At 44.6% G+C, this 25,499-nt stretch overlaps 1 protein-coding gene across 8 annotated transcripts in view; it reads left to right on the top strand.

Annotated features, from left to right (window-relative positions):
* Positions 1 to 25,499, top strand: part of ltbp1 (latent transforming growth factor beta binding protein 1) — a 78,997-nt gene that overhangs the window by 34,345 nt on the left and 19,153 nt on the right. For 5 of the 8 annotated variants that reach the window (XR_002837075.2, XR_002837076.2, XM_023803085.2 and 2 more), the window contains 13 exons: positions 607 to 810; positions 1,478 to 1,725; positions 3,463 to 3,565; positions 7,483 to 7,560; positions 8,875 to 8,997; positions 10,894 to 11,061; positions 12,207 to 12,395; positions 13,432 to 13,454; positions 14,904 to 15,006; positions 15,966 to 16,052; positions 21,602 to 21,727; positions 23,610 to 23,735; positions 24,150 to 24,269. Coding sequence is in view for 6 of the 8 variants with exons in the window: in XM_023803085.2 (XP_023658853.2) it covers positions 607 to 810; positions 1,478 to 1,725; positions 3,463 to 3,565; positions 7,483 to 7,560; positions 8,875 to 8,997; positions 10,894 to 11,061; positions 12,207 to 12,395; positions 13,432 to 13,454; positions 14,904 to 15,006; positions 15,966 to 16,052; positions 21,602 to 21,727; positions 23,610 to 23,735; positions 24,150 to 24,269 (1,698 nt within the window). In the remaining 2 variants the exon portion in view is untranslated. The remainder of the gene's footprint in view (positions 1 to 606; positions 811 to 1,477; positions 1,726 to 3,462; positions 3,566 to 7,482; positions 7,561 to 8,874; positions 8,998 to 10,893; positions 11,062 to 12,206; positions 12,396 to 13,431; positions 13,455 to 14,903; positions 15,007 to 15,965; positions 16,053 to 21,601; positions 21,728 to 23,609; positions 23,736 to 24,149; positions 24,270 to 25,499) is intronic. The other 3 variants (XM_023803093.2, XM_023803116.2, XM_023803103.2) reach the window with 3 other exon arrangements.

Below are 25,499 nucleotides of genomic sequence, written 5' to 3'. Positions count from 1 at the left end.
CTGTGGAGGAAATTCCTTTGTGGATGAATAAACCTTGGGTGACTGACAATTCTCATAGAGGAAGGCAGAGTGAGAGCAAGCACAGACTGAGCTGGGTGCAGGGGGGGGGATCCTGCAGCATTGAGCTGTAAAGCTGGAAGGCTAAGCCATCTTATTGCCCCCCCCCCCCCCCCCCCCCCCCAGAGATTAGTGGCAGCCCCTAGAGGTGCTTTGCGTAGGCCTCCCCTCCCTGAATTCTGCATGGGATGGCACACTCTACTCAATCACAGGATGATTTTTGCATCAGAGAAATCAATGACCGCTGCTGAAATGCACTTTGACAGCCATGGGGAATTTTGGTGGAATTATAGCTTCCTTGGAGCAAAAGACTGCATGCTGCACCCCCCCTGCCCAAAGCTCATTTTGTGATGGTTGTCATCAGCATCCCCCAGTGTTGGGACTCGAGGTGGTGTTTGTACTCATGTACTAACTGGTACCATACCTGCACCAGTTTGCACTCCCATGCCATCACTGTCCACCTGAAACTGATCACACAATCCCCCTGAGAGTGAGACCCAATGAGCTTTGGATATGGCTCCCCTGACCCTCTCTGCACCCCTCTCCCAGTGGTCTGCCACCTGCCCTGTATGAATGGGGGCCAATGCAGCAACCGTGACCAGTGCCAGTGTCCACCTACCTTCACTGGAAAGTTCTGCCAGTTGCCTGTCCATGGCGGATCCCAGAAGACCCTCTCCGTCAGCCATGGCCGGGCCACGCAGGTGCACTCCACGCACACCCTGCCGCTCACCTTTGGAGGAGGCCAGAACCAAGGTACGGGCCTATGTAACCAGCATTTAAATATAAGTGCATGTGTATGTGTGTGTGTGCACACGCACGCATGCATGCGTGTGTGACTGTGAGCTGTGATCTTACTGAACGCTTTTGATTATAATCAGTTAAACTTTATTTTTAAAAACTTTAGCTGATTTTTCATTGCATGACTTTAATGGACACATTGCTTGAAAGCAACAGTCTGGAAAGGTCTATTTGAGCCAAACGGCAGGCAGGAATTTGTTTTATAATGGGTTCTGGATCCAGTGCTAGCGGTTACTCCATCAGGATGTCGCAGGGCTTTCAGAGAAATGTACCCTTTGCTAGTTCAGCCAGTCACAGCTGTTTTTTTGAAGACCTCTGTTCTCCCCATGAGAACCTGGAATGCTGCATATGGACTGTCCTTTGTCCTGACATATGGCTTCTCTCTGAGAACTCTGAGGTTTATAAAGCTTTAAACAAACCACACACTGGCTGTCTGTAATATTAATTGTCTTTTTAGTTCTTTCTCAGAACTTAACTGGAAGTGTTTAAGTTGAGCTAGCTGTTTTATTTTTGAATTAGAAGTCTTTTCTTTGTTATTTACCCTGTTTGTCCCCTCTATCCCCCCATCCTACTGTTGGTCCTCATACTCTTTCTTCCTTCCCTTCTCTACACCCTCCCACAGTAAAGTTCACACCCAGCATTGTGAACATTCATGTAAAGCATCCTCCTGAGGCGTCCGTGCAAGTCCACCAGGTCTCACAGCTGGATACCAATGGACAGCAGGTTAAGGGCTCCCAGTCAGGCTACACCACCCACAAGGGCCAGCAGACCCACCATGTCTACCCCAACCAGCAGACTTTCATCCATCACTACCCTGTCACCTCTAAGAGCACATTGGGCCGCTGCTTCCAGGAGACCACTGGGATGCAGGTAAGGGACAGGCTTGGCTATAGGGCCCTGAAATAGGGAGTATGTACTCGAGCTTCAGAATGAAGTGTCCATCAAGAAGATAAGATACCAGCTTCAGACAGAGGTGATTCTATGTATAACAATTCCCAGCTTCCAGAATTTATTGTAAAAGTGACTTACCAACTTCAGAAAGAAGTGTCCATCAAGGAGATGAGATACCAGCTTCAGACTCTGGTGTCTCTGAGGATATCAGGTCCCAGTCTCCAACATTTTCTTCTGTAAGTGAATATTCTATAAATAAATGACGAGCTTCAGAATGAAGTGTCCTAGGTTCCTGACTAAGATGTTCATTCTATAAGTGAGTAACCAGCATCAAAGTGACTTGCTTACCACATAGGTGAAGTAGATGTGAGCTTCAGCTCAGGAGTCTACTGGATAAGCCGTATCGAGTTCAGATTCAGCCCTGTGATTTAGGAAGCATTGTTCAAGTCTTTCTGTTCTGGCCCAGGTAATATCAGGGTAGTAGATATTTTTTAGGTTATTTCTGAAATCAAATATCTCCATGCGGTTCAATTTCAGTGCTGCCTGATGGATTTTGATCCCCGCCCCCAGATCTCTCAGTGTTGAACTGAGCATGTTTGTCATGGGGAGCTCCTGCTTCAATCCCCGCGTAATTCCACACTCCTTAAACTCGCCTGTGATGGTGGCAGTGTCAGGAGCCGAATCTAAGCTGAAGATTAATGGGCTCAACGACAATTACAGGCAAATGAGTGAGCTGGAGGGAGGCCAGCGCCTTGGAAGGAGCAGCCCGGCAGGGTTGGGGGGCTGTGATTAAGGCATCCATCCAAGGCATTCATCTCTCTAAAGTAAGCTCCCCCAGGGATGTCGCCTGCACTGTTTATTTGTGGTCAGCAAGCCCACTTTGAACGTAGCTCCGGCCGTCCTCAGGAACCACTGGGATTACATTTCCCTGAAGCAGATGCCTTATAGCTCTGAGTGTCAGAAATCACCCCCAACCATATTTACCATTTTGCCACCATACGTGGTCATTAGATATACTCTATGCGCAGTACATCAAGTTCTAATTAAGCTGTCGATTTAATCCGTCTGCGTTGGCTACAATGATTCAAGATCTGGTGAAGATAAGAATGGATTTATTTGGCACACCTCTTGTCTGGGGAATATGGATGAGCCGTAAAAGGTGAAGTTCCCTTGGAGAATGCTTGTGTTCTGACATACGCCCAGCCCTACACCTCAGACCTTGCAGCACAGTGGAAGTTGTTTACTCTATGCCATTTTAGCACAATGGCATAACATCCTTCATAATTCTATAATTGCTCAATTAACTACATTTCCAATCAAATTCACAGCTGCACGATTGGGACCATTTTTGCATTCACCCTCCATCTTACTTTTTTCAGGAGGAGATGGGTACTTTCTTAAAGTGGATGTTTGCTGGGCTGAGAAATTGGGACTCTGCAATGCTAATATGTTTAACATGCTAAGCTGTTAAGAACAGCGTATGGTTTGATCACTTACCTGCAGGAGAGAACGAGAAAAAAAAATAGATTTCCCGCACATGGCCAGCAGGGGGGATGGAACTTAGTGACAACAGAGACAGTGTTAATTAACTCTTGATTGCTTTAATGCATAGCATTTTCTAGTAGTAAGTCTTCAGAGGTTAAACTGCCTCACAATGCGTGGAAAATACATGGGTTCAGACCTAAAATTGCTAACACTGTTGTCTGTGAATTGCAGTGTGGGAAAATGCTTCCTGGCCTGTCCAAGCAGGAGGACTGCTGTAATTCCATCGGCACCTCCTGGGGTTTCCACAAGTGCCAAAAGTGCCCCAAGAAACACTGTAAGTAGCAGTTTTTATTCTCTTGACCCAGATTGCCGCTAACAAGCTTTATGCTATCTTATGTGCCAAGTGTATCAAAACAGATTTATAAGTGCCGTTTTAAATATTGCATATAGTTTTGTCGGGATTGATTGGTGCTCTGATTGGTCTGGTCGGTCAGCTAATCAAAATCCAACATGAAGAGACAGGTGACCAATTTGCCCAATCTTCGACCTGTCCAGGCATCAATCTCTACCTACTTGCTGCATGGAACATCAGGACCTGATTAACCAATTAAAACTCAAAGCGTGTGGTGGAGGAGGCATTCTATGCCTTCAATCATATCCAAGAAAAGGCAGAAGATAGTTGAGGTTACACAGGATAGGATAGTGCTGAGTCAAGTGGCCCGGTGAGGCCCCACAAGGAGCCCTTTCCATTCATCTGAAACACTGGCTGAACCGCCGACCTTGCTGCTGACTCATTTTATAGCTTTCTCTCGAACAACTTGGCTGTCAGCAGCGTGTGGGATGCCTGGGAATTGACTCCTAATGACGTTTGTTAATGTTTCATCCGTATATGGATGTGAGTGCAGTCACGGCCATTCCAGCCCTGTGTCATCCTGATTTAATTTTTTGTTGAGGACATTGGAAAAAAAAACACCGTCTGTTTTTTGTTTACAAGAATCTTTGATGGTCCCTTCTCAGCAGATCCCTAGGGGTCTATGTGATCGAGCCATTAGCAAAGACAGGCAACACTGAAGCTCTTTTTAAATTTCCTTTCCTATAAAGTTTTGGTTTGGATTGTGACACCAGAACATTAGATTCTGCCTTATCCTTGCCTAAATTAATGCTCTGTCAGCAGTAATTGATGTTTTTGCCCATACCCAAACAATATGTCGGATTAGCTATTTCTGTTTAATGGCACAGTGAACAGCACCCACCCTTCCACCTTCTCAATAACCTGATCAAAGGATCTGATCATGACCATTGGTCCATGAGATCATATTCCTTTTGTATCTTCCCCCATTTCCCTTTGTGCATTTTCTGCCTGCTGCATGTGGAAACAGGCAGAGTGGAAAATGTGTCAAGGGGTGACTTTATTCCCCTTTATTTATCCCTGGAAGAAAACAGCCATGCTGGGCTCTGGAAGCTTAAAATGCCTTGGGCCGAGTTTGGCTCCCTGGAGCCCCTCTCTTGCTTTTCCTGTGTTATTTTTACCCTTCGTTGCCCAGCTGAGACAGGGAAGGTTGACCAGCATGTGGTGGAGCATTAGCCACCCGTTGACCTGGTAGGACTGGAGGGGCCTCATGACAGTCTAACAATTGTGTGTCAAATGTGCAGTGTGTACCACACCAATGTGAGAGGGAATATGTGGAGACAGAAGGGCCTGCTCCACTTTATCTGCAGTGATTTGTACTGTTATCTCAATGCCTGTATGCCAAAAAGCAGATGAGAAGATCTGTTATTTTTTTTTATTTGTGTTTTAAAAATCTTCCTTGCTGCCTTCATTATCCATTGTGTTTGTCTGGCACAGATCTAAAACAGGAGTTCAATGTTCACCTCTCACCACACACCACGGTTTTGACAGGCCTAACACACATGCTAAAAGCTCTAGCTCTAGTCTGGCTCCTTATAGGTGGGGGGGGGGGGCTCGGAGGGCTGTCTTTGCCGCCCCCCAAAACTGGAGCCCTTTGAAGAAATAACAAAGGCCTAGTGTTCGCCCTTGGCTGCAGTTGAGAGCTGCCAGGCTGCAAGGTTAGCCACTGCATGAGCCGTCTTACTGAATGCCAGAGACAGCCGGAGCCGGTAAATGAATTAGCTTAGCTGCAAAAAAACATGGTTCTTGCTCCCAAGAAGCCACTTCGCATGCAGATATTTGAGGGCCGGCTGGTTACTACTTCCACAAAACATTCCCTCCTGACGAGCCCAGTACCTTAGCTCAGTAATACCTGTCTGTAGCACCTAGTGAGTGATACAGCCCTGTTTTTATGGGATTACTGGTGCCACATAGCAGCTTTCCTCTTAGGTCCTTCCTCTCCCATTGACCAAACGTGGCCCCACCCCTCAGCAAAATGGGCTAGAGGAGCATCTTCTTAGACACTGACTCGCAATGAAACACTCAAAATGGGGCTCCAATTTTGACAAAGCGCTCTTTTTTCTTAGTAGTGTGTCCTTCTAGTCTGACTGAAGGGACTGGGTTTGTTGTGTCATTTGGCCTGCATTTGAGTATCATATCAAAAGCGTATTTATTTCCTCAGAAGTCAGTGCTCAAGTGCTCCTTCTGGCATACCAAAGCAGGATGCTAAGATCTGAATATTCTTAAATGTGTCCAGTCCTCCAGTAAAGGGCAGCAGCTCTGTCATGCCTGTGTGATGATAACTGGTTAGTGCAGTGTTTCTCAAACCGGTCTACTATCTGGGAGGGAGCAAAAATGTCTGGGGGTCCCCGAAGACCAGGTTGACAAACACGGGGTTAGTGTAATAATTTTTTTTTTGTGTGATGCCTACAGTATTTATGTAAGTCATGCCCCCAGCCAGTTGGCCAGCAGTGGGCACTGTGGAGCAGTTCCCCCTAGCTCCCCAAAACAGTCTAACCTTTTTCTGGCAGCACACCTGCATTCCAGGAAAAAAGTGTGTCTTGCTGCCTGGGTTCAGTGCCACTTCCTTGGCACTCTCCGGAGTGCTCTAGCCCTGGTCATCATAATGTTATGTTTGGTCTGTCTGCCCAGTCGAGTTGGTCCTCCCAGCTTCTGGCAGTCTGGGTTTGGGTCCCAGAAATGAGGGCTAGTCCCCACCGAGGGGGAGAGTGTCCTGGAGCCGAGAGGGATTCTGAGAGGATCCTTGGTCCCTCAAAGACCGGTCCCCATATTGTCTCCTGTTATTCTCGTCTATTCCCCGTCTTCCAGTCGCTCTCTGCATTTGGACCCACTTTCCTAGTCCCTGCCATGACAATGCATGGACACTTGCTTAGTCAATTCATAGAGGAACACTTGAAACTGCTGCTATTTGAGCCCAAGAGTCATCAGGAAGGGGGTGACATGATGACACAGTGGTACAGTACAGTGGTTAGCATTGTTGCCTTAGAATTCTGGGCCCAGTGTTCAAGTCTCTGCCATGGCTCCATGTGTGTGGAGTTTTCATGTTCTCTATGTTGTTATGGGGTTTCGTCTGAGTACTCCAGCTTCCCCATACAGTCTGAACAAATAATGTGGGTAATTGGAGTAACTGGAATTGCCTGTGGGTGAGTGTGCTCTGTGAGCCTTGTGCTCATAGACCCTGAACCCCTGTCACCCTGAAAAGAAATGGTTACAGAAAATGGATGGATAGAGACTTTAGGAAGTTAGTGGGACCTTCCATCAAATCTGCATATTTATTTAAGTTAATTAGCTTCAGTGAGTCACACAGGGTTTATTGAAAAGTCAGTCAAACCACCCAGGTGCCCACATTATCTGAAACATCGCCACAGTTGGTGCGGCAGTGAGGCTGCTATTCCAGCTTCACATCACATTCAAACTTCTTGCTACAAGGCCCTGTTCTCCTAGGTGACACGGTAATACAGTGCATCATCAGACATATGAATTCAGGAGGTAGCTTTAGACTTTGGGCAAGAGTGAATATTAAGCACCAGGATATTGTCTATTTTAGAGGCTATAATGTTGGTTAGATTAACACCTCCAGCTTACTTGACCTTTAAGCTCTGAAAGGAGCTGTAAGCAGCCCTGAAGTTGGCAGCAAAAGCTGGACCTCAGAATGATTCACTTGCTTGTTGGTGGAAAAACTGGAAAAACCTTGGATTCCTTACGAGACAGAGCCCAGGCTAGGCCATCTGTTTTATGACACAATAATAAACCAGCGTGATAAGTTTGTGAGCTGTCTCAAGCCCTTGAAATACCCTTGACTGAATAAAAGCTACAATCTGCACCCCCACCCCCACCACCAGCTATCCCTCTGACAGATGCGAGACACGGAATGGACTGTCCCCAAGGATATACGCGAATCAACAACTCGCACTGCCAAGGTAGGAGCTCCAGCTTGCTTCTTGTTAAATATGTCTGTGGCTGTCTTGCCTGGCTCATCTTTCACGCAGAACGGGGAGAATTCCATTGTTTTCTCAACGCGCTGGACAGCTGTGCCAGAAGAAGTAAGCCATAAAAAGTGATTTGTCACAAACAATGTAAAAACTGTGTGCGCAGAAAAAAATTAAGAATATACCTTTTGAGGCAAAGGTGATTTTGCTCATGCTGGATTCCTGCATGAGGTCCTACTGCTCCAAATGGCCCATGCTGGCAGCGAGGGCTCACAATTGCACTGCGGAGGTCTGCCAGGGCACTTGAGTTCTTCATTTCCACTGCTGCATGCCAGCAGCTTTTGGTAGCATCCCCTGGAGTCACCTGAAGTCCATCACATGACAGTTTCTTCCCTGTCGCTCTGTTTCTTTTCATATCTTTGTTGGCTATCAATCCTGCCTAGGTTGGGCTTAAATACCCAGTGCTGAACATGGGGGAGGGTAAAGGCAAACAGCAGGTGCTGTGTTTGATTGATTCCTCTAATTTGTGTTGGATTCGGATATGATTGCGTGCAGTGACACCAATACATTAGGACTGACCAGCGAGCTACTCACAAGGAGAGCCATGATGAATCACTGACTTGATCCAGCTGCCCTTAATCTCGTAAGGTCTAGGCTCAGGTCCACTGGGATGTCCTAGCCAAATCCAAGGCTGGGCAAATGCCACCCAATCACAGGAAGCAAAAAAAAAAACTACTCCAGACCATCTTGTGGCCCATCTTAGAGCTTGTCATCAGGGGGCCCTAAGTGCCCTTGCTCTATACATTAGGTTCCTGGTCAGTGCAGAGGTCCATGATGTTGTTGGTGCATCATAAATGTAATTCCTGTACTTCTTGGCCTGCAGAAACATGCATTAAATGTGACACCATGTCCTACTGGCTACATTAGCACAGGATTGGAAGCCATCATTGAGGGCTTCTTATCAGGTCTTCTTCCTGTTATAAGTGGCACATTCTTGGCAATAAGCCTTCCATCTGGGTTGGGACTGTGGAGACATGGAGGGTGAGTTCCCAGTAGACAAGAAATATTTCCCCTCCAGTTGTTTTGTGCCAACGGCCGGATTCTGGCAAGAGACGACGTGCTTCATTTCCAGCTTTTCTTTTTCCTGACTCTCTGATGAGATCCCTTCTTCCCCATTCTGTTCCTCCTGTCACCCCACACCTTTGAATTACCTGTTAGAAACCTGTTGTATTCCTATCAGTTCATGGAGTGTTAAACACTGACTGCATTATGTTTTTCTGTCTGTCTCCCCACTGTTGGCTGTAGATATCAATGAGTGCCTTCTGCAAGGTGTGTGCCACAACGGAGACTGTCTGAACACCGTAGGTAGCTACAGGTGCACATGCAAGGCGGGCTTTCTACCTGATGCCACACTCACCAACTGCATCTGTGAGTTTCTTCCGGCAGCTTCCAGTCTGGCAGTCCTCTTCCTCTTGTGTTGAGTTTTTAAACTTTTTAAAGTGCAGATATATTTACCTTTTGCTAATTTGCTGTTTATGTATATTTTGTGCATTTGCATGCATTTATGTATTATATTTATGCATCAAAAATGTGGGTTCTGATTAGTGAGCTGAGCTGAAGAACTGAAGTAATTTACAGGTGCTGAATTCAGAGAAGCAGATTCCTCAAATCGTCCTTTATTACAGTTATTCAGCTATGCAACAGGGAAACAAACGGCTTATTGGCAGAACTAACGTAGATATTGAGGGGCTGAGGCAGCCCAAAGTGGGTGTCCTCACCATCCAAGCAGCCCTGGTTTAGGTACACCTTCCCAGATATTGTTCGTTAGCAAGCACCATCTTCTGGACACACTTGATAGTGCTGGTAAAAATTTCTGTGATCCTGGTCCTTCCAGAGTTTGCTTTTTGAAAAAATAAAGTTAGTAATGGGAAAAGTTTAATATTTATATTGAGGTTAATAAACACACAGATAAGAGAGCGGCCTGCCACTACTCTGACCTGAAAGGGCCAGGCTTTTTACTGTAGTACTGGTTAAGTAGCTTGCTCAAGGCACACAGCCCATTGGGATTGTCTGTTATGGTCTCCTGTTTACAAGTCCACATTCTTACCCACTCCGCTGGCTACTGTCTGCTAAGCAACGCCTGTGTATGTTAGCTTTTATACCCCTTTCATATTTCATTTCATGCATGTGTGCATGACTTGACCGGCCCCTCCCACTGCTGATTGTACAAACAGATCACCGCATGTTTTGGGCAGCTCCCACCATTTGGGCATGCATGGCAGTCAGAGAAACAAATATAGTCGCCTGTCAAGCTCTGGAATGTTCCACTGCTTTTGCCGGGGAGTCTTGGGAGTTCACCTCTGCTACTGCTATTGTGTCTGTGTTTGTAGCAGTCAGTCATCCTTGCAGCCTACTCTTCAGTGCAAAGCAGTTTCCGTTATGCTACTGTAGAAGTGTTTCTAAATGAAAGAAGAACAATGTATCACATCAGAACAACTACACCCACATGCTCCCCATCCTGTCTGCTGTGCCACCTCAGAAACCAGCACTGACTCCCTAAAATCTCACTGGTTTGGGATGAGGGCCCCCACCTGCCACAGCAATAAAGGAAGAGCTGTGTGAGTCTAACAGAGGTAGGCTGCAGGAAGGGGGATCAGGGAGTGGTTGGTTATTGCTCATCACTCCCCGCCCCTCCTACAATATCCTCCAGTAATGAAGTGCTGAGTCTGTTTTACAGGCACAACCCCCCCCCCCAGTCAGGTTCTAATCAGGCCCCATCCTGGTATCTGAAATTGCTTTGAGAAGAGAAAGGAAGCCTTTCGTTTCCTCATGGCTGAATAAGTTAAGGAATAGCTTGTATTTTTACAGCCATTTGAACTCCTCAGCATCCTAGTATTCCCTGATGCATCTTCATGACTAGCTGGGTAAATTATAAATTTTTTTCCATCCATATATGTTTGAATATATGTATGTTTTCTGACAGATTTTTAAAAGCTGTCAGCTTCTCCTCAAGCTGCTGACCACACTGTCCTGCTGCTCTATCATGCCATATAAACATGAACCCAGAGCTTGCTTGGCCCTGCCCCTCTGTGCTGCATGTTTATATAAGCTGCCATCTCTGACCAAAAATACGTTGGATGTAACATGTAGCCCTCAAGGCCCCTTCTGATAGGTTAGGTATCTCCAAGCATTTTTGCACTCTAAGGAGATTCTGGTGACGGGAGTTTCTTCTCTCTCTCTCTCTCTCTCTCTCTCTCTCTTCTCTCTCTCTTTCTCTCTCTCTTTCTCTGCCACACCCCGTCCTCATCCCCCGCTGCACCCCAGCCGATACCCCCATGGTCCATGAGCAGGAGGGGGCTTGTTTCCGCTTTGTCAGCTCAGGGAGGCAGTGTTTGCACCCATTGTCAGTCCAGCTGACCAAACAGCTGTGCTGCTGCAGTGTGGGCAAGGCCTGGGGCCCAAGCTGTGACAGGTGTCCCATTCCTGGAACCGGTAAGTCCCGCCCACACCCTGCCCCATGGGGTGGAGCCTGGCCTCTCCTCACCTGCCCCTTCACATGACCCCTGCATGTCCACCATGCTGCAGTAGTCGCTTCTCACATCATTCTAACATATCAGGGCTTCTACTCAGCTCCGCCTGGTGTCTCAGACACTCTGGTTCAGAGGTCTTGAGTATATTGGGGCTGAATAGGTTCCTGTAGCTTTTTCAAATATGGTTTTCAGCACATGTGTTTCAAAACCAGACCTGCCTGGATATATGTATTTTTTGACACTTTGCTTTCACCATGGTTGTAGGAACAGTTTGCCTTATTTCAGCTTCAATCATTAACATCTGCTTGTGACCATCAATAAATACCTGAAGGCTGTCCAGATGTCTGTGATAACAGCAAAACAAACGTGTAGCAACAGCAATAATAATCATGAGGTATATGAAAGTTGTAACAACCCTGACATCAGTGAAGAGAGCACAATGCTCAGTATGCATCCCATACCAGCGAGGTGTGGGTCTCAACACCTTCATGGGGTTTCAGTTCAGCTTTTTCCAAACTAGAAGGTTGAGAGAATGGGCTGTTTGTTGGAAACATCTCCAAACAGGTGGATTAAGAGTGGCAACAGGGCTAAGTGGAAGGCCCACTCTTTTGTGGAAATGGACTGGAACAGACAGATGGGATGTGCAACATCATGCTGTGACAGGCCTTCCATGGAAGAACAGGCTTTCTTTTCTGGAAGCCTACGCCACCTGGGAGCTTTAGTGGGATCACAGGAAATAGTCAGAAATCTGTGCTGATCTGCAAGCTTTCTTTAATGCAGTCCTGTGTATAGTGCACTGTTTTCAGAGTTACAAGTGTCCATTAGTCCAGCTGGAGGGGATAAATCTGTGGTCTGGGTCTGTGCTGAGATAAAGCAACAAACATAAGCCCATAGTAGAGTGGAATACAGATGTACCTAGAAGTGATGATCGGGATGCCTACTTTGACACTAGTGTTGGATTTAGCTTGTCATAACTCTCTTGTGCCATAGTTTGTGATATAAGGAATCAGCAAGAATTTTGGATCTCTGTCTAGTTATAAAATACGCAAGGTTCATGTTCTTCTGCTGTTTTACTTGTGGGGGGGGCATGTGCCTCTTTATGTGTAGCTGACTTCAAGGATATCTGCCCCGGAGGAATGGGCTACACCGTCACAGGAACCTACAGGCCAAAACCCTTCAACCAGCCGAATTTGGTCATCCCCCAGAAGCCCCTGGTGCCTCTTCTTCCTTCACCCACAGTAGAGAGGCATGTTGAGGCCCTCAGCATCACTGAAAGGCAGGTCCCAGCCATCCCAGGTGAGTGTACTGTAACTGTGTGGCTGTCTCCACACAGATACCTGACGCACCCACTTCTGAGGACATGATTTGGGTTAATGCGGTCCTAGTATCAGTGACACACCTCTTCAATTAATCAATTAACGTCTTAACTTAGTTCTACTGCTCTATATTCTGTACTACATAACGGCTAAGGACATAGACTCCTGTTGAAAACTCACAGAGGACTTTCTGTTGCACCCTTGAGTGAGATGCTTAAGCCAAATTTCTGATGGTATATAATTGGAAAATTATATGTTGATTCATAGAGAGCCATCACTTCAAATTTCCTAAATAACAAGGGTGGGAAACCTACCACCCTGCAGGGATTTAACGAGGATCTCTGAGTCATGTGACCAGTTCCCATTTTTTGCTTTGCCCTTTTGTGTCTTATGCACCACGTTTTTATGCACCGTAGATTATAGCTCATGCAGAGCCATGGTGCCTGTAGCCCTCTTTACCTTCTGTGTTGTCCTTGTACCCAGTGCTTCCAATCCTCCTCAGATACAGATCATGTCTTGATCCCCAGGGAACATAGAAGAACATATAGCATGTCTGCTGTGTAAAGTCAGTTGAATATGTTCACAGTTCCACGCAGGAGGAAGGCTTGCAGGCTCTAGCTAATGGATGCCTTCCACAACCTTCTTTTGGAATGAAGTGGACCTTTTCCCTTTTGTTCCTCTGGACATGTTAGTCACTTGACAAGGAGAAACCTGGCATCATTAGCAGACATGTCAGTTAAGCCCAGAGAATGGTAGGGATCACAGAGGAGTGTGTAACGTTGGCAGAGTGATGGGCTAGTTGCATGGTCAGTGCTGACTTCTCACTTGTAAAACCTGCATCGTTTTAGTCAAAAAGGTCTGAAGTGTGGGAAAAATTAACCATGGAGTTTTACCAATGACTCGGTTTATTACAGCATTTTCGAGATGAGGGGCACAAACAAGACATGCCAGTCAATCACATTTACATTTCTACAAATGTGAGAACTTATTTTATTTTTTCCCCCTTGCAACTCCAGTAGTTACAACAGCACCTGAGCAGGTAGGTTATGAAACCCCATGTGGAAAAGGGCTGTGCCTTCCAGAAGCATGGCAGTGACCTGACAGACGCAGCAGCAGGTTACTGCTTGCATGCAAAGGTGGCATCATCTCTGCATGGTCCGCCTTTCCCCTTGGCTGTCACTTTAGCATCTGCTAAAAAACAGAGCATAACAGAGCAGCTTTTCCCCCGATATGCCTACAGTCATATATCCAGCTTCTTGGGTTGTTGCCTTTTAGGTAATTTCATTCCCCAGCTTTGAGATCTCCTATGATCTGCAGATGCCCTGGATATTCATGTGTAGTTGGAGTATTGGTTTAGTTGCCTCTTTTGAAATTTTTGTTGGTCTTTGGATTATTTAAATTCAACTCACGGCTTGAAATGCAAGTAACAGGAAAAAATAAAAGCTATCTCCCTTTTGGAGGAGGAAATAAATCCATGTTCATCTCTCCTCTTTGCCCTTCACAAAAAGAAGCGGAATAGCTGAGAGTTCAGTATTAGCATTATTTATATAAGCACATTTTTCCCTGACATCATCACCTGGAGCAAGGTTAATCTTTGCTCACTTTAACCACCAAAGAGGTTAAGCCAGCAGTAAATACACTGGCAGTAAAATAATTTATACCGGTGGAGGCTTCTGAGAAGGTACGTGTTCGATTGCTTTGGGATTTGTCAAAACCATTCTTAGCCAGAAAGGAAATTGTTGACTCACCCGCTTATCATTACTAATGAATAAAATTTATTGAATCACACTATGAACCGAATGTAGAGTGGAACAGGGATTCTCCGTTAGTGAATAGAAACTGTAATCACTTATGGGCTTAAGGCTCAAATGTTTTTTGATGCCTTTGAGTCTCTCTCTCACATTCTGCTAAACTCTGTTCATGGCTTCCACAGGGAAAGGTGAAAAGATTTGGCTCCCACAGGGACAGAAATATGCAGAGAGGGCAAGATTTTCCAAGGTGTGAAAGGACCACAGGAGAGTTTTTTTTTTTTTTCTTTTTCGAGAGGATCACTTGTTTCAACGGAGAGCATTTGGCTGCAGCAAAAGGCCAAATGGGGTATGAGGCTTAAATTTAAAATCCAGGCAAGGGCCAAGCAGCAGGGAATTGAAATGGTCGGAGGTGGAGGACTATAAACATGTGTTCAACATGCTTGTTCCCATTAAGACAGGAGCAAACAAGCAGAAAGGTTAGTTTCTTTGATGTCCCGCTTTAAGACGCAGCTGGGCCCTGAGGCCAGTACCTCCGGCTGGCTCTGCTCTCTCTTTGCGACTTAACTGTTTTGCCACTGGCTTTCACATCGCTCCATGGACGTGAAGCAGCATGCGCTCACTGCATGGGTTGGGAGGGGTGGAGGTGGGGATGGGCGCTATGGCTGTATTCGACCCCATTCTGGTCCGGTTGTCTGCTTTGAACCCGACTCCTTCTCTGTCTTGTCTTTGTGATCCAGGAGCTCATTGTTTTTGGTGCTAATAATAAGTCAGGGGGCGCGCCTGGCCAGCCCCAGCTGTCCCCTGGTGTCTCGACCATACGGATGGAGCCCATCTACCCAGGTGTCTAAACACCCACCCTACCATCTTGCAACTGGAAGGGTGCTGGCATCATAGGCAATAAAAGTATACCACAGACATGAAGTATCTGAAGCATACCATAGATATCAGAAGTATACCATAGATGTCAAGAGTCACCATTACCATGACAGTATGAAGTGTAGAAATCTACAATTTTCAATTTGTAATTCAGCTGAATGTCTTGTCAGTACTGTAATTCACTTAGAAATAAATGTTTGCTATTTAGCACATAATGCGTTATACAATTACACAGCCGTGTATTACACTCTTGGCTTTGTTTCAGCTGATTGGTTCGTGCTTTAATGTGATTAGCAGCACTCAAGTCCATCCTCACTCCATACCATCTCACACGTAGTCTGACAGCTGTCTAGGACTCCTCCACTTCCATTCCTCACATGTGCTGCTTTCATACTTACTCCCATTTTCTTCATCTGACATGACAAGTCATTTCTGTGTCTTTGTGGGAGACTGCCCCCCCCGTGACAAAGAAAAATATTTAGATGCGAAACCCAAGGCAGTGAAGCCCCCAGACGTGAGTGTGATAGGTTTATGTCCCAGGGAGCTGTAATGAAATTCACACCAGTACTGACTCTAATTTTTGTTAGACAAGGAATTAAGCAAGTTTTACAGAACCAGAAATCTTGTCAGAAAACAGCGTTTTGGGCTGCATTGATGGCGGCCAGTCAGAACCATGTCACCTGGCGGTGCTGTTTGTGTGTGATGTCGCACTGCTCTGTATCTGGCACACAGGGCATCACTCTGTTGTTGACAATCATCTTTATCAAAGTGCTGGTGAGGTGTTGCAGGCATGCTGTATGTTTTCCTGAAAAGGTTCTTGGTACAGTCTGCATTCTGTACACAGGTCTCGATGCTTAAATTTCACCTACCAGCTCATTTCTGTAGCTGATTCCATTCTCTCCTCTCTCTTCATCAACCGATAGAGGTAGTGGAGAAGACCTCACCGCCCGCCCCTGTGGCCATCCTGCCGTCCAGCGCCAGCCAGGACATTGCCCCCACCCAGCTGGCAGGTGAGACCTTTTGACCCACACTACACCTATGACCCATCAAGCTGTATTGGTGACCTCTTCCCCCTTCCTCTACATTGCATCTTTTCTTTTTATCTATCTCTGCAGCCACATTTATCCCATTTCTCCAGGCACAATGTTGGGAGTCCCAGCTCTTGTGCTCATTTCTAGTCACAAAACAGGAAATGAATAAATGCATGTGTGTCTGGGCAGGTTGTTTACATAGTACAAATTCTATTATTCCTGACAGTACCTGCAGGGGCATTTAACCTGCATGTAAATTCATAGTAAAATTTGATAGATTAAGAGAATTTGCTTCAAATGGAGACTTTACAGTTTCTCTGCTGTCAGTCCCATTGTTGTTGTCTTTGGGAATTGTATCCCATTTGGGGGCTGTTCTGAGCTTCTGTACTTAGGATAGTTTCATTTGGGGGATGGAGGGATTGATAGCTGTAGCAGCTTGGTTTGATTTGCATTCCTGCTTATTAAATAAGCATCAATGGCAGTTGGTCAGAACCATGCCACCTGGTGTCAGCATCTCAAAAATAGGCTGGGTCTGGTTTAAGCAATTTTGAGGAAGTAGCTCAGTCTTGTGTCTGTGTGCTGGAGCTTCCCACTGCTGTTGTCAGGCAGGGGAAAGGCCAGACCACTAATTGGGTGGGACACATGTTTTTATTTGGATGTTCTGGATGGTGCTGCCACAGTCTGAGGCCAAAGAAGGCAGTGGCAGGAAGGCGTGGCTCGGCCAATCATAGGCAACATGGATATTTCTGGCCATTGAGCTCTGGGAGGAAATCCAAAACCCCAGACTGCTTTCTATGTGTGTTTGGCTTTGCGTCTGTGAAAGGTGACACCAAATTAAGTGGCCACAGAAATGTTATGAGGAGCATTGACGAAAGACATTTGGGAAACATAGCCATGGAATCGCGTGTCCTTTTTCATCCAATTAAGAAAGTTGGCCCTGTAATTAGAAAGTCATCCATGTTGTGTCTATGGAAGCCTAATTTAAATATACCCTTAATTACACTTGATGTACATTCCAAAATTTTATGAGGAAATATTAACTGCTGCAACTTAATTGCAGTTGACACCTAGAAAAATGCACTGGCAATAAGAAGAATAATGAGAAAAAGGGATGGACCAAACCATCCATCATCATTGACAAAAATGGTTCAGCTTTCAGTGAGGCTTCTCCTTCCCAGCTGCCATTTTTGCTTCTGTAATGGAGTCCATTGTGTTCAAGAGCCCCATGGAGGTTTGGTGAGAGTTATTAGCTGAATGTGTGACACTTCGGGCAGGTGAAGGGTTATGAGCTCAAGGAGCCTCTCATCAGGTTTTCAAATTTGCATTAGTTTTTATTTTATTTAGTTTTCCATTTTGTATTTCAGTTTTAGTTCAGTTTCTGTTTCTTTTAAGAATGTACAAATAGTTTTGGTTTTTATTTTATGAAAATTTCTAGTTTTAATTTAGTTTTGATTTAGTATTAATTTTAATTTTCAGTACCATGTTTTGATACCACACTGGAAGTGACATACATGTTTCCGCCATTTACATATACAATAACACATTTGTGTGTGTCTGTGAGACAAAGAGAATGGAGAAAATGTGCAGCAGCACTCACTAGATAAAACTTAATCTCTCCTCTCTGGATCAAGGTTATTTACAATATTTTAAATCCTAATGAATGCTTTACCTTTGTTGCAAACCCTGTTGTTGGTCCAGCAGCTGGTTCCCGGCCTCAAAAATTACACCTTAATATGTTTTTTTAGAGCATATACTGTACTAAACACATCTAAGCACATTTATCAAAACAGTAATTTGTAAAGTAAGAAAATAAATGTATCCAAACAATGTGTCCTGCCCCGATCGTCCGCTCCTTCCGTGTGCCACGCTCCCTCATTAACCCTGTGTGGAATCCCCGTGTGATCAGCTGTTTCTGGTTGTTTTTATTAGCTTTCTGTATTTCGTCCGTGTTTCAGTTTGTTTCCCCAGTCCGGTCATTGTATTGTCCGTCTGCGTTTTGCCTGCCTTACCTGTAATTAACCCTTGTGTGGTATTCATGTTTTTGTTACTCAGCTGGTATTCGTGGGTATGGTACACCCGCACTGTTTTGGGGATTTAAGAATAATTTAAAAAAAAATTTAAGTCAAACTACTTAACACATGTTGAATTCATCTCACTTTTAAACAATATAGTCAGTAAATAGATTTAATATGTACTATTAAACCCTGCTTAATCACTTTTCTCAATGAAAGTGCTGTTTGCTTCTTTTATTTTTGTGCAGAAATCAATAGTATTAAAGACAGAAGTGCAATATATCATGAATAGTGACCAAATATAAATGGGACAAGGATTCCAGAGCTATCAATATTTATTGTTTTTTCAATTTAACAAATTGAAAAGGATATATTGAAATAAAACAATTCTACAATTACAATGAACACAAATTTCTAGCATTTATACACCACATGAAAAGCAGGCTTTCAGTATGTGTTCCATGCAAATGTATTTTTTGCATTTGATACATGTAAACTGGGTTTTTCTGTCCTTCTTGGGTCCACAATCATCACAGCGTTTCCTCTTGCAGTGACTGGTAGCAACCTAGAATTTCCAGTGTATACCTGCATGTTCCATGCATAAGATGTAACGGCGTCACAGGCAGCCCAAATCTTGATTCCATATTTGGCTGGTTTAGAAGGCATGTACTGCCTGAATGGGCAGCGGCCCCGAAATGATATAAGCTGCTCATCAACAGTTACACTGGGCCCAGGGTTGTAGCACAGCGGAAGGAGTTCCACCCACTTGTCCCACACTGTCCTGATTGCAGCTAGCTTGTCTCTCTGTCTTCGAGCTGGTCAGGTGTCTCGGTTATCAAAGCGGATTATCCTGGAAATGTTATGAAACGTTATCATAGACATTGTTGCCCGGAAAATTTCTCGGCCAGTATCTGCATCCCATAGGGATTCGGTGGATTCCCCACTGGATTGGAAAACACCAGCAAGTATAAGGAGGCCGAAGTATGCATGTAAGCTGATTTGGTCCATTTCCTTCCACCTCTCTCCAAAAACACGGCTCCCCTCCAAATTAGTGCATTCCAGAATGATTTTCTGGATGGTGTCTGGAACAAAAAGTTCAAAAGAAGACACGATATCATGTGCATGCGTGACTGCCATCCGTGTTGGCCCTGGTTGCATCTTTATCACATTGGCAGCAAGACATGGTGGCTCCTTCCGTGGACAAGAATGCCATTCGATGGTATCATTTTTTGACATCCATATTTCTCCACTTGTCAAAAAGTCAGTTCTGTCGTCTTCTTCAAACTCACTGTCAGACTCCAAATTGACAGAAACTTGATCCTCGCATTCTGAAAATTCTTCATCCTCTAAAGTGAGCACTCCATCCACGTTGTCTTCACTTTCTTCTAAAATGATGTCTAAGGCCTTCTGAGCAGAGATTCTCTTCGCCATACTGGATTGTTTTTAGAAAGAAGCCGCATAAGCAGAGCTATTTATTTGCTGTGTCCCTCCCCAGTTCCATTTTGAAAAGAAATTACAATGATGGGTCTGATGGGATTAGGTATTGTGCATGAATGGGAAAGTTACAGTATTTTTGGGGGTTGGATGGGCATGGAGGAGTTGATGGGGGTATTTATGGTTGATGGTGATGTAAATGATTAGTGTGATGGGTTTAGGTTTGGGGTATTTGGAAGCAATGCTTCTAAAGTGGTGTTATTGTTCTCTTAGTGACAGTTTAGAGACCTACACTGGTCCAAGGTATTACTGGAGGTTGGATGGGCATGGAGAAGTTGATTGGGGGTATTCATGGTTGATGGTGATGTAAATGTTTGGTATGATAGGTATGATGGGATTAGGTTTGAGGTATTTGGAAACAATGCTTCTAAAGTGGTGTTATTGTTTCCTTACAGACAGTTTCCACACCTGCATTGTTCCCGGGTCTAGCAGACCGAATACCACCAGTGACATGTAAATGTGTTGGGGGGGGGCACAATATGTACTCGACAACAAATTGTCCCTTACCATGCTCGTTAAAGAAAATAAGCCAAGGACATTGAATCTCAGGTTGAAAAAAAAATTTGTTGTGTTTTTTTTTTTTTTGGAAACAGTGAACTTGGGTCCCACATACCCGAATACCATAGTAGGGTTAAACCCCGTATCCCCCGATACCCTGACGTCTGCGCCTTTGTCTCCATTCCGTCCCCGCTCGGCACGACAATGTTATTATAATTAAATGTATTAAGGGTTTATTATTAATATTAAAATAATGAATAAGAAATCTTTATTTGTAAATGTATTTTATTATATAATAATTTACTGTTACTGTTACTTATCATTGTCTAAATGTATTTTTACTGTCTAAATATATGTATTCAGCTAGTGTAAACATGCACGATGATATCACAGCGAATGCGAGGCTGAGACTGAAGCTTTGCCCTTTGTTTCCACTGAGAGATGTGCCGTGTGACTCATTTTCCCGTGCGTCCAAGTTCTCTTAGATCGGCGTTCACGGTTTGACTTATGAGATTCAGATCAAGCTATAGGTAATTTTTTTTCTAACTGGTTGGTTCGACTTATAAGAAATTCGAGTCCCAATGAGTTTGAGAACTGAGGTACCACTGTACCTCAACCAGACAAGAAATGCACCAACATGGCGGACGACAGTCTTTGCTTCCTGTGGGTGGTACAGTGTCATGTAAATTGCAACCCACAACCAGAGCGCAAATGAGGGAGTAAAAACAAAAACAGAGCTGATTCTACCTGCATTTCTATTTAGTTTTTCTTTGTGTTGCATTGTTCATTGTATTTGTATTTTTCATTTGACATTTTTATTTTTAGAGAATTACTTGAAAACGTGTATTTTTTGTAGTTTTTTAAAAAAATGTAGCACGATTTACCAATTCCTTCTACCATGGGCACTATATTATACTAACACAAAATGCCCTCAAAGCTCACCTTTACTTCATATCCCTTCACCACTTAACTGCATTACTTGGAAATCGACATTTCTGCAGTCTACGAGACCGACATTCAGTGTGTAATTTTAATATCATTAGAGGAAAACAAAACCACATCCAGAAGCCCAAAGTGGTTCCCTTTTAAATGTTTTTTTCTGAGCAGCTCAAGGAAGTTGTTTAGTTATATTTTTTCTGAACTGTAAAAAGGACGGAGGATATACAGTGGCCACATTGTTCTGTGTCTCTATAACTTATTTGATTACCAGCAGCAGGATCACAGGGCGGTAGCGGCACGCTGCAGAATCTGAGAGTTGGGCCAGTGGGGTGGGCCACATCCAGTGTTGTGTGAATGTGACCTGAGATGTGAGCCCACACGGGGTCTGGAAAGCGGTGGGATGGTGTGTACTAAAAGGATTAGGCTATATTGGAGGGGGGGTGTCTAGGCTGGCTTTGGAGAAAAGTACTGTTCAGTGTGCAAGGTTTCACCTCCAGCTTTGACTGCTGTATAGAATCCAGAGTGAGTCTTGACCAGATTAGATTTTAACTGCCACCACCCCCCCCCCCCCCCATCCTTCTGTAGAGGTGAACGAGTGCCTCCTGAGCCCTGATATATGTGGCCCTGGGATATGCTACAACACTCCAGAAGGCTACATCTGTGTATGCCATGATGGTCACCAGCTGGATGAGGAGAAGACCACCTGCCAAGGTAAAACTGTGCCCCCTTCAACCAGTTTCAACTCTTATTCTGCTCATAGGAATCAGCTAGTCTGATGTACTGGTGCCTCATCATAGTTCTTACCAGACTTACTTACCAGAGCTTTCCTGTACTGCAAAATAAAACGAAGGGAAAATGCAGATGCCTGGATGCATGGGCAGGGCACTTCCTGACAGGAAGCACCATGCGTTGGTCAACATCATGTTTTAACAGACCGGGACACATTTGGGATGGCAATTAGGTTTCTGTGTGTATTAGTCTTTAGTTTTCTTGTCAATTGGTCCTGGCTTTGAAGCGGTGTCCCCAGAGGGAGGCTGTTTTTTGGAAATGTCACAGTATGCACCATTAGCAAACGCTCAAATAATCGTCTTCCTGATCTGGCATATATAAATATTGCAGACGCAATAATTAGGTGCCCTGCACTGGGTAGGAATGGCCTTTTCTTAATTTCCTGCGAACATAAAGTTTTGCCCATAAAGTTGCATGCTACATGCATGCCTCAGAATATCACCACTGTCCCCACAGAAACACATGCTAGAGAGCGGTGCCAAAGGTACATAGTGGTGAACTGCAGTGATGGGTAATACAATGTTACCTCACTGCTTTAATGAAGTGTTGGGTAGTAGTTTGAGTGTCACCATAAGCTCATGAGGTCATTCAGACATTTTTTGTAATTAAGTTTGATAAATGTTTGAACAAACTGAAAGAGATCTTATGGCTTTAACCCAGACTAGAAGAAGTCTGAGGGTTTTAATCTTGTCTGAAAGAGATCTGAGGGATTTAAGCTCTTCCGAATTAAATCTGAAGTCTGTGACCCAATCCAAAAGAGATCTGACGGCAATGATCCTGTCTGAAAGAGATCTGAAACCTTTAACCCAGTCTGAAAGAAACCTGAGGGCTATAATTCAGACTGAAAGAAATCTTTGTTTTCATGTTGTTGATGGTAGCATTTTGATGCATGCTTGCAATGAGTGGCATGTCATACAGATTAATAATGGAATGGTAACCCTTCAAAAAGACCAACCCATTATCAGTAGAGTGTATTTGGATGGGTTGATTTTCATTGTAATGTGTCTACTTGATCTGTAGAATAGACTCTATTAATCTCTATCCAGTCTTTTCCCTCCAGCCTCCAAATGTGCTTCTAATGAGTAGCAATTGTTCAGCCCTCAGTTGCACTACTTCTTTAATTAGCATCATTTAAATGTGAAAGTTGCCAGGATGTTGGGGAAACAAAATTGTCTGCCTAGAAAATGCTGAATTAAAATGCCTTTTCTGGTTTGTCCCAGTTCTGTGTGACCATTTCAAGCAACTTTTACTGGACTTGTCAGGCCCAGACAAAGAGCTGATTTCTCTGCCTATAGAACAGACTTATTTGTCATTAAAAACACTGAAGAATTACTGGCTGAAATGAGGGGTAGCTTGTTAAACAGCCTAGCACACAGTACAGTGGTTTTCCTCTCCAGACGACAACCTCTGGAAAGCTGGCAGGAAATCAGACAAGGCCCAGAGGACATGGTGGGCAATGAAAGCAGCTGCTCAGTGCAAAGGTCGAATCTGGGTGCCAGTATTGGGCAGAGGAGCTATTGATCAGTCTGGTGGGAACTGAGAAGATTTCCCCTGATGCACTGGTGCTGGGTCAGAGGTCTCACAGGAAGACAAGGGCCAGTAACACTTCCCATGATGTATCAGAATTGTTATGAGCTAACTCAAAGGGAGTTAATCATTAACAGGCAGTCTTGCTTTGCAGGCAGGGTTTGTGAATGGCAGCCAGAGTTTTTGAATGGCAGTTGGTGATGGTGGCCACCCAGCTGCTAGGTGAAGGAACATTTGACAGCAGACATGCTGAATGTTCCCTTTCTGTTCCTTGCAGATGTGAATGAGTGCCAAGACCCCAATGTCTGCGGCCAGGACAGCCTCTGTGTCAACACACCAGGTTCCTACACCTGTGAACAATGTCCAAACGGTTACAGGATGAGCCACATGGGCCGCTGTGAAGGTACTGGTATTAAAGTGGGCCTCGTTGTCTTGGTACCTGTAATCAAAGAGCTGATGGAAAGCCTATAAAAGTCTTTTTTGGTACCGTTTCCAAACATGAAGCAATCTGTATAATATACCATTATTTTCAGGGACTGTTCACTTGTATACTCTTGTTTTTAATATATTTGCTGAGGAAAAGAAAGTATATGGTGCAAAACAGGGAGAAACATGGAAGGTGCGCAATTTAGTAACCTTGCTATACCTTTGTTCTGCCCATGGTGTACCCTGGACTTCAATTTTATTTGCCATTGGTGTACCCTTAGCCTACCCTTGGTGTACCCTTGGTGTACTCTTAGTGTACCTTTGGTCTGCCTTTGGTGTACACTTGACCTACCCTCGATATTATGTACTCTGAAATCCTCCTGTCTTGCAGATATTAATGAATGCTTGGACCCTGATATTTGCCCAGCTGGGATGTGCACCAATACCCTTGGGTCCTTCATTTGCGACCCCTGCCCTGAAGGCTTTGAGGGTCGCGGAGGCCTTTGTGTTGGTACGTCACTGAGATTCCCTGTCAGTACCTAAGCTCACTCATCAAACGGTTAGGCTATCTTCTGTGTTTAATTTAATGATTTATTTTATGTAAAATATTGGGTGGTGTGTATACCTGTCACCAGAAGGTTCTCATATCTCATATCTGGCATTTCACTAGTAGGTCCTTGAGCATGGCTCCATTAATCCCAATTGCTCTAGGGACCCTGGCTGACCCTACTCTTTCACTAGCATGTCGCTTGGATAAAAGCATTTGCTAAATTAACAAGTTAAATTCATTTTCAATTAAATCGGAACTGGAAAAGTGTGATTGCTGCGTGTGTGTTTGTGTGTGTGAAAGTGAGAGTTTGTTTATGTGTGTGTGTGTGTGTGCACAGTGGAAGCTCTACCAGTGCATGGATCTGCTTATTAAGGTCTAGCAAGGTAGGACAATGTCCTTTGGATGGTCATTGCTTTAGTCCAACACAATTCTGCAGGATGGAGCCCAGCCCAGAGTTTGTAGACCTGATGCTCAGGGGCAGGGGCTCAGGTCTGTACTGTCTTGTCTGTGCATTTGTAAGTGTGTTTGTGCAGCCCCAGAATGGACTAGCCCCATGATCCAGACCAGCAGCCACACTTTCAGAGCTGAAGAATTCTAAAATTCATGTCTGGTGTTCTCCATGACAATGCATGTAAACCCAAAGGGGGAGGTTCTGTGGAATCATATATGTAAAGCAGCGCAGGGTCTTTAACTATGGGCAAAAATAACATATTACGTAATATGGACCGTTTGCTTTATACTAGCTCCAGTCGGCATAAAACTGAGCCCATGACCTTTGACCTTTTCATTGCTTATGTTACTGTGTAACTAGCATTTTGGGGGTAGGTGCCATATGCTGGCAGTGGTTGAGAACACAAGGCACACCAGACGCTCCAGAGCTCTAGTCATCGTTCCACAGTACATCCCAGCTGAATGAAAACCCCACCGAAACCAACTCCAAGCGTTCAGATGATTACAACAAGGTGCTGGACTTTCATGATGCAGTCAAGAGAAGGCAAATTAAGCTCATATTTATGACCTGAGACAGACACAGTCCAGACAGTTCTGTAGATTAAGGCTGTTGGTGAGGCCCTGTACTGTTCTTCTAATTTGTAAACATGTCTCAGGCCCGCACTTTTTGAACTTATCCGATGGTCGAGAATCCCCACCATTTTACTGGGTCCTCTGACAGATGCCCCTCTGATCTCTGAC

This window comes from Paramormyrops kingsleyae, chromosome 3, assembly GCF_048594095.1.
Source record: "Paramormyrops kingsleyae isolate MSU_618 chromosome 3, PKINGS_0.4, whole genome shotgun sequence".
Taxonomy (NCBI): Eukaryota; Metazoa; Chordata; class Actinopteri; order Osteoglossiformes; family Mormyridae; genus Paramormyrops; species Paramormyrops kingsleyae.
Note: the sequence above shows the minus strand (reverse complement) of the source record. Positions and strands in the feature narration are given on the sequence as shown.